Genomic DNA, 9,029 nt, shown 5'->3' with positions numbered 1-9,029 from the left:
TCCCCCATTCCTTTAAACTTTATTTATATGAATAAAAGAACTTGAGACAATTTAGCTCAATTTTAATGTTTCCCAAGCATTATTTTGACCAGGTACCCAGGTTTAAGTTATGAACATTGACAGTGTCCATTATATAACCACACTTGAAGTTATTAAGGACTTAACCATTTTCTAATATTAGCCTATTTTCTACACTGCTTTTCACATATATGCCCATTAACAAATGGAATGTCTGTTACATTTATTGTTTTGTGAATGTTTCTGGAAAACTGCAGTATGTGTGAAGACCAATTTCCATGCTGGCATTGCATGCATCCAAATATTAATGCACAGAGGCACAGAATTAGAGCAACAAGAGAGCATATTCAAACACTAGCACGCCCCATTCCCCTTTTTATTGCTTGTTTGCTTAGTACTTCTTAAAACAAAAAGAAAGACTTGAATTCAACGTTCAACTACCAAAGAAAGAGTAACAGCAGGGCACATACTCAGGGCTCAAATGAAACTGTAAGCACTAGCTGGCGCAAAACAGTAGACATCGGTTTATATTACTATATATATATATATGACCTTATTATCTAAGTCTTCTCAACCAGGGCCTTCCAAACCAATTGGTAACAACATGATTTATGTTGAAATATACACAAGAAATAACAGTGTGTTCTTTGGGCATTTAAGAACTCAAGACTATCCAAATTTGAATTCAGGTCTGTAGGAAGTGAGAAGCCTGTACTAAGCAACTGTGCTACATTTCTGCTGCAGTTAGGTTATTTTGGACAATTATACCTAAACTATCCTTGGTTTCATCCAGCAAAATGTATAGAATACAAACAGGAAAGCATGCCAGCCAGTCAGGGGTTTAATAACGCATCATTTTTATTCTCTTGCTCTGAAAACTTGTATCAAAAAAAAAAAAAACTAAACTAAGGAAAGTAACTCAAGATTTATGGGCCTCTTGTGCTTTAAAAAAAGAAAAAAAAAGGTACCTACTAATTTGCTCAGATATAGCAGGCTTAATGGTTCTATATTTGTAAAAGTTTTTAAGAATGGTTTCTAACGTAGGAGAGGGAAAACATCCACTATCCCTTTTCAGAATTTAAATGGAGGACAGTAAACATTCTTTACACCCAAAATCTATGGCAGCAGTTCAAATTTGACCAAGGTAAATGTATGGAGATGTTCTAAACACAGCTAAGACTCAGCAAGTCTAACACACACTAAAATCATATGATTACATTTTAAAAGAAAATGCACAAAAACCAAATAGAAATTTTGAGATTTTTTTCATTTGAAGGTAATCTTAATGCTATTAAATTCACAAATGCTAATTTAAATACCCAATCCTATATATCTAAAACACACATTGCAAACACACAAATTATCTATTCTCTCCACATGTCAGCGCCCATTCATATCATGGTTTGGAAATGGGGAGACTAGATTCCCCTTAAACTGCAAGTCAGCAGGTGTTTCTTTACAGTTAACTTTAGCAAAATTCATACAAAATAGTAATTAACAATGATCTTCTTTACTTGTTAACTCACAAGGAAACACCTTCAAAACTGCATTTTGTTAAAGTTTCTGTACTAAAATGTAGAAAAACTGAACTACACAAATATTGAAAAGTTAAAAATTCCTTAATTTTTTATTCCTGGTACCACTACCACAATTTACAGGGCAATATACCTGATGTAATGAAAAGAAAAAGAAAAAGACAAAGCTACAACAGATAAAAGACCTCAGGAATGTACATCTAATTGACACTACATTGCATTAATCAATAGCTGCACTTTTTGCAAACTGTGGCTATGACAGTCCTGAACAAGAAGGGTTTCCTGTTTAAGCTGCAGTAACTTTTCTGACTATGGATCATCGTTCCTTCTGTGGCAGATTTTTACAGTTCCTCTAATGCATTTGGGACGACTGTCTCAAAGTAACCTGCAGCTTTCCTGACAACTCCTCGCTCTCTCTCCTGCTAAGAACTGTAGCCTGTTGAATAATACAGGATAAAAAAATTATTACACTCAGTGAACAGTTCCACATATTCTTTTATCATCATAATAAAAATTTAAAGATACCTACCCTTTTCTGTTGTTTTTAGAACCTTCTGCTACCATATCCACCACTTCCACCACCAGATCCATAACCACCTAAAAATAGACATAGTATTTTAAAGGAAGTATACACATTTCTTTAATTAAAAAGGCTCTAAAGAATTGATTTAAGAAAGTACTTACCACCATAGGGACTGCCCGAGCTTCTTCCACCAAAACTGCCCCCTTTCATGGGTCCATAATTTGACTGCTGTTGTCCACTATAATTTCCAAAATCATTATAGTTCCCACCACCACCATAGTTACCTGAAATCAGAAAGGTTTTATGTGTGGTTTACCTACACAATAATCATTTTCCCCTTTTAATGTATGTAATTATTATCTTTTAAGAATTATGGTAGCATGTTTATACACATCACTTTGGTAGCACCACTTGGGATAACTGATGTCAGGGTATTCAAACACAGTCAACATTTTGTCTATATTAGATGCTATCTTCTAGGCCCATGTTCTCTCTACCATTAACACCATTAAAATTTACTATGATTCTGATGCAGTATAACATTTAAAACAATAAGAAGGCATTATAACTTGTTAAAACTTCACTCATCTGTTACTGACATGTTAATTAGGTCCAACAAAACACTCCACTCCTAAGAAAGCTTTTAACAGTATTCTGGATTAATGACCTATACTTGCTTGCTTGAACTCTGCAACTACCTGTGACATATTAAGACCCAAAGTACTTTGTTAACCTAAGCCCTCGATGGCAATCTGCACACTTCAACATGTCTGGAGTATTCAAACATTTTATTCCCAATTGTCCAGTTTAAAAGTACCTAAGAGTTAAGTAACATTTTGGCAATAAATAAACTCCCAATCTTTTACATGTAAAACATGTATTAAATACTGGTAAATGTTCATTTTTAACTACTCAATTAAGAATTGAGTACATCTGACTGAGCGTGGTGGCTCATGCCTGTAATTCCAGCACTATGGGAGGCAGAGGCGGGCAGATCACCAGGTCAGGAGATCGAGACCATCCTGGCTAACATGGTGAAACCCCGTCTCTACTAAAAACACAAAAAAATAGCCGGGCATACTGGCATGCACCTGTACTCCTGGCTACTTGGGAGGCCGAGGCAGGAGAATCGCTTGAACCCGGGAGGCGGAAACTGCAATGAGCTGAGATCATGCCACTGCACTCCAGCCTGGGCAACAGAGCAAGACTCCATCTCAAAAAAAAAAAAAAAAAAAGAAGTTGAATACATTTTACTAAATAACCAGCAAAGTCAAGAAAATTTGGTTTGAACTACCCACCATTTTAGTGTTTTTTAGTATTACAGAACATAAAATTTGATCAAATGCTAACTTTTAACACTTTTCAAATGTGTCATGCCAACTATTAGCAACGAATATTTAACATTTAAATGAAACAAGTGAATGCTTACCACCGCCAAAATTTCCTCCTTCATTGTAACCATCATATCCTCCACCACCGCCACCATATCCACCTTGGTTTCCATATCCTGGTCCACCACCACCATAGCCCCCTCTACTACTATAACCAGGACCACCGCCATAGTTGCCACCTAAAAAAAAACAACAAACAAAAAACAAGACCACACAAAGACATTTCAAGTATATAGTTGAGTTATTCAATTCTGGTGTGTGTGCGTAAGAGACTGAGTCTTGCTCTGCTGCCCGGGCTCAAGTACAGTTGTGCAACCACAGCAATGCAGCCTTGAACTGCTGGGCTCAAGTCATTCTCCCATCTCACCCTCCTGAGTAGCTAGACTATGGGCATGTGCCACCACGTTCCCCTATTTTATTTTTCTAGAGACACAATCTCTCCTTATGTTGCTCAGACTGGTCTCAAAAGCCTCACCTTAAGCAACCCTTCTGCCTCAGCCTCCTGAACAGCTAGGATTACTCAACTATGGTTTTATATTACATTTAAGCCACTGACAAATAAGCCAATGAGTTGATTCAACACTCTGAAGCCTGGTAATAGCTAATAATAATAGGATATCAAGTATCTGCACTAGTAAGAATAAAAGTAAGTGTTGAACCATCTTGTGATAGTTCAAAAAAAAATCCGTTTTTCTTTTATAAAATTTCACTAAGAAAAATACAGTCTCAGACTTAATAAAACAATCTGGCTCAACCCCTGCTACTTGCTGAAAAAGAGCAGCTAATGTATCTTTAGGGGAAAAAGGGTTCCTGCTCTTCTATGGCATTAGTTTGGAAATACACCTTAACCATTAAGCCATTCAAGCTTTGACTAAAATTAGAAAAGTATAATAAACAATTTTCAGTAAGTTAAAATATCAATCAATGAAAATAAGCCACGTACCATCACCTCCAAATCCATTATATCCACCATCACCTCCTCCATAACTACCTCTGCTACCACCACCTCCACCACCATAGCCTCCTGAGGAAAAACAAGAAATGCATTAAAATCATATATTCAACTTACTGAAATGTTACGTGTGCATGTACTCAGAAGATAAACAGCCTACCTCTTCCACCAAAGTTTCCACCACGGCCAAAATTACCTCCACCACCTCCAAAGTTTCCTCCACGACCCATAAAATTGCCAGATCCACCTCCACGACCTTTAACACAGGCAAGGGAGATTTTTAAGAACCTTACAAACACGACTCACGTCCACCGTGTACATGTGTATGGTCCTACTCACCTCTCTGTGATCCAGCAGACTGCATCTCTTGTTTAGAAAGGGCCTTTTTCACTTCACAATTATGCCCATTAATAGTGTGGTATTTCTGAACTAAATTTTTTTTTAATCAAACAAAACAGAAAGTTATTTTATGTTTGGAAAAGCACATATACGAGATACCCTGTCATTATGTAACCCATTAAGACATAATCAGGTAGTTACTCTGGGAATGAAGGAGCATTCTGAGATGTTAATGTTTATTTCTTATCTGGATACTGATTACACAGGTATAGACACTATCAAAACTGACTGTACGCTATAAATGCCATTACACGCAACAGAAAATTACAAGCAAATTAGCAAATTCAGTTCAAGACAGAAAACCCACATCTACTTTCTCATTCAAGTTACCATAAATTGTTACTTACCAACAATTTTATCAACTGTATCATGATCATCAAAAGTTACAAAAGCAAATCCTCTCTTTTTTCCACTCTGCCTGTCTTCCATAACTTCTATGGTTTCAATCTTGCCATACTTTTCAAAGTAGTCTCTCAAATTATATTCTTCTGTATCTTCTTTAATACCACCAACAAAAATTTTCTTCACTGTTAGATGGGCACCAGGCTTTACAGAATCCTATAAATAAAGTAATATATTAAGTAAAGAAAAAAACCTTCACAACAATTTCACGTATTACACAATATATTATTAAAATACCTCTCTAGAAACAGCTCTCTTTGGTTCCACTACACGCCCATCAACCTTGTGTGGTCGAGCACACATTGCTGCATCCACCTCTTCAACACAAGAATAAGTCACAAAACCAAAGCCCCTGGAACGTTTTGTTTGGGGGTCTCTCATTACCTACAAAATAAAAGTTTTATAACGTTGAAAACACCTCCATGGATTCTCTTCAACACTTAGAACCCTTCTATTCCCTTAGTGTAACTTACCACACAATCTGTGAGTGTGCCCCATTTCTCAAAATGTTCTCTTAAACTATCATCTGTAGTTTCAAAGCTCAGACCACCAATAAACAGTTTTCTCAACTGCTCTGGTTCCTTTGGATCATGGCCCTGAGAGAAAGAACCAATACTCTTAAATTATCTTACGGTAGATGGATTAAGATGCACGAAGAGCCTTTAATGTACTGTAATAAAATCAACATCAAATTCCTGTGACAATTAACACTTTGTCCAGTTAAAACTTTGACCAGACACTGGGCGTGCTGGCTCATGCCTGTAATCCCAACACATTGGGAAGCCGAGGCAGGTGGATCACCTGAGATCAGGAGTTCAAGACCAGCCTGGCCAACATGGCGAAACCTCATCTCTACTAAAAACACAAAAACTAGCTGGGCGCGGTGGCAGGCGTCAGTAATCCCAGCTACTCGGGAAGTTGAGGCAGGAGAATCACTTGAAGCCAGGAAGCAGAGGATGCAGTGAGCCAAGATCGTGTCATTACACTCCAGCCTGGGCGATAGGAGCGATACGACGTTTCAAAAAAACAAAACAACAACAAAATAAACAACAAAAACTTTGACCAGAAATACAGACTTCAACTGTTAAAAGGGCTAACTCATGTCAAGGAAACCTTGCCTTTCAAAAGCCAACATCACTTCAACTAAATTGAAATCCAAGACAAATCCAGAATCAAAAAACCCTTCATTTTTTAAAAGCTGCAACTGTCTGAGAACCTTTACTTTAGAAGTTGCTAATGAGAAGTCATTTTCTAAGGCACGAAATTGTTGGAGAAGCAGTGTTGCATCTATCCCACTTCAACTCTTCTCAGTCTACATCCCAACATGCTTTTAATTTTAAACTCCAAACTGTGATGAACAATCTAAAAGTTCTAAATGTCAAACTTACAGAAACTCACTGCTTTCAAGCAATTTAATTTAAAATAGGCATTCCTAAGCCAAACCAGCATTTCCCAAAAAAACTAAGAGAAAAAAAAAGCCGACCAAATAGCTTTCTATAACCCGTCTTTGTTATATGCTGCAAAAATCTTCATTTTATGACTCAATTTTAAGAGTCACAACAAACTGGCAAGTTGGACTTACATTAGGAATGGTATGTATTGTCTGACTATAAGAACGGAGCACAGCAAAACAAAAATTGAGATTTTGAAGAATTAGGATGTCTTGAAATTGTTTTATACTTCAGTCAGACTTCTTAACACATTGCCATGAACTGTCATTTAATGCATGCATTAAGGTTTCCTTCACCCGAAGTCCTTAAATAAGGGGGCTCACATTTACATTCTCATGTCTTCAAGTGTCTTCTAGAGGTAGAGATGTTAAGGCATTTAATGTGAAGAGACTGTCACACGCTAGAAAAAATGTTAAGAGCCTAAAGCATTAATTAATTCACGTAGTCTCATCTTTTCAAGTCTTGGATAAATGTATTCGATTGACAATAACGAAATAGACAAAAATATTTAGGATCCACATTAAATGTACTGCAAACAAGTGAAAATTTCAACTTTGGCTGCAGTCCTCTAAATAAAATTCCAGGAAACTACAAGCAGAGCCGACTCAAAGAATGGGAAAACATGAAGATAAAAAACATTTTTAAATTCTTCCTTAACATCTACACTCAAATTCTTCTGCACCCACCCTCCCCAACGGCCGGGGTCGGTAAAAAGCTGGCTGGGTTGTTTTTCACATCTGCACTGAAGTTCTCAAATACTAAGTTCTTCGCCCACATGGCGATTTGAGAAGTGTAATGTAACTACTTCAGAAAAACAGGAAGTATTCTAAAGCAGCAAAGTTTTTAACAATCTCCTATTTCCAACAGGATGCTGCGAAGAAAAGAACAGGCCAATTATCGACCTCTCCTCGCGGAGAGGACCGGTAAAATGCCTAGAAAAGCGTTCGCCGAACTTCAGCGAAAGCACTACCTTCTCGTGCTTCGAGGCCATTTGCGGCATTTTCTGCCGGGCCGCCTCCGCCCTCTTCCCTCCAATCCTAGGCTCTCTTTCCCGGCGGCAGAGCGAGGCGGCGGCCATTGCGGGCCAATGCGCCATTTCGTAACGCGGCGGCGGATCAATGTCAATGTGGCCGCCGCCCGCTTGCTCGCTCGCCCGGATGTGCCTGCTCGTCCCTTCCCCTCCCCCACAACCTCTTCCCAACCGCTCCCGCCGGGGCCCGCCATGCCGCCCTCGGCCTCGCTTCGGAGGCCGCGCAACCGGCAGGCCGTATTCCCTCCCGGGGCCTCCCTGACCACGCCGCGCCTCCAAGGGGCCGCCTGTGCAGCCGAAAGTGAAGGCGAGGCGGGTGAGGGGCCCCGAGGAGGTCTCCAAGGCCCGCTCCCCTCCCCCTCCCACCGCCCGTCTCAACGCAAGAGCGCGGGACGGCCGCCCCGGTTCACCCGGCCTCCCCGCTCCCACCGAACCAGGCCCCCCACGCCGGCCATTCCCCACCAACCCCCCGCTCTCCCCCTAATACCTCCTCCCCCCGGCGGCGACGGCGACGGCCGGAGTCGGGCTGGGGGCGACCGGGCGGCGGTTTTACCTCCATTTTGAGACCGGACTCGCCTCTTCCAACTCGAGTTCAATATGGGACCGAGAGGAAGAGGCGGGGCCAGTCGTCACGTGACGCGTTTTCCGCGCGCCGCCAGTCTGGTGGGGGAGGAGCGAGCTGGGAATGGGGCGGAGCCAAGCGGGCGCGAAGAAAGACTGGACCAGCGGGTTGGCGGGCTGAGAGCGGAGGCGCGGCGTGCCGCGGGAGCGCGCGCGCCTCGCCGACTTTCAGGGAAGGACCGCCTTTGCCGCCGTTCGCGTCCGGACAAGTTCCGGGACGTCAGTTCGGTCTCCGCCAATGGTCAGCGTCCACGTAGAGAAAACGCCTCGTGATCGCGCGTCACCAGAGAGAAAGGCCTTTCTCTTTCTTCTCGCGCTTGTGCCTCCTTCCCCCGCAGGCCTCTAGTTTTCCTATTCCGAATTCATTCCATTCCTGTGCCCGAAATAAAACCCACGTTTTTCTTGCTTGTAATTTAAAGGTTGCAGGAAAAACCTCTTAGCCCTTCGGACCACCTCTCTTTCCAAATGCCAGGGACCAGTGTCTGTGACTGCGGCGCCCACCTGAGGGCATGTACTGAAAATCCCTGCGGCTCCGACGTGTGGGAATCACAGGCACCCTGGACAGGCCTCAAAACGCGGCCGACATACAGAATTTTTACCATTAACGACCTGAGGCAGGACTGGTGGAGGTCAGTTCATTAGTTACTGATCTCAAGAAACAAGTCAGGACTATTTTCTAATGTGCTTCTTTCAAGTTAGTGTGGAAA

At 41.2% G+C, this 9,029-nt stretch overlaps 1 protein-coding gene across 2 annotated transcripts; it reads right to left on the bottom strand.

The window, feature by feature from the left end:
* Window positions 1-4: 4 nt before the first annotated feature.
* LOC111542765 (heterogeneous nuclear ribonucleoprotein A3) lies at window positions 5-8,491 on the bottom strand. Of its 2 annotated transcripts, none has more exons than XM_026450763.1 (11): window positions 8,189-8,491; window positions 5,694-5,816; window positions 5,458-5,604; window positions 5,166-5,376; window positions 4,759-4,848; window positions 4,580-4,675; window positions 4,411-4,491; window positions 3,506-3,646; window positions 2,238-2,360; window positions 2,083-2,150; window positions 5-1,989 (listed from the first exon to the last, which is right to left on the bottom strand). In XM_026450763.1, exons 1-10 carry the CDS (start codon window positions 8,258-8,260, stop codon window positions 2,098-2,100), a joined length of 1,137 nt encoding a protein of 378 aa, XP_026306548.1. In that variant the 5' UTR covers window positions 8,261-8,491; the 3' UTR covers window positions 5-1,989; window positions 2,083-2,097. The 2 variants fall into 2 exon arrangements, with proteins under 2 accessions (XP_026306548.1, XP_026306549.1); XM_026450764.1 differs by having other exon boundaries at window positions 8,255-8,387.
* Window positions 8,492-9,029: the final 538 nt, after the last annotated feature.

Source organism: Piliocolobus tephrosceles, unplaced genomic scaffold (assembly GCF_002776525.5).
Source record: "Piliocolobus tephrosceles isolate RC106 unplaced genomic scaffold, ASM277652v3 unscaffolded_24674, whole genome shotgun sequence".
In the NCBI taxonomy this organism is placed as follows: domain Eukaryota; kingdom Metazoa; phylum Chordata; class Mammalia; order Primates; family Cercopithecidae; genus Piliocolobus; species Piliocolobus tephrosceles.
Note: the sequence above shows the minus strand (reverse complement) of the source record. Positions and strands in the feature narration are given on the sequence as shown.

Bases quoted from the DNA above. Each gene is read 5' to 3' on its own strand.
- LOC111542765 (XM_026450763.1), bottom strand. From the start codon at position 8,260: ATGGAGGTAAAACCGCCGCCCGGTCGCCCCCAGCCCGACTCCGGCCGT. The intron at 5,817-8,188 runs GTATTAGGGGGA...TCTTTCTCTCAG, and splicing joins GTCGCCGCCGGGGGGAGGAG to GGCCATGATCCAAAGGAACC. The intron at 2,361-3,505 runs GTAAGCATTCAC...TTCTGATTTCAG, and splicing joins AGGAGGAAATTTTGGCGGTG to GTAACTATGGTGGTGGTGGG.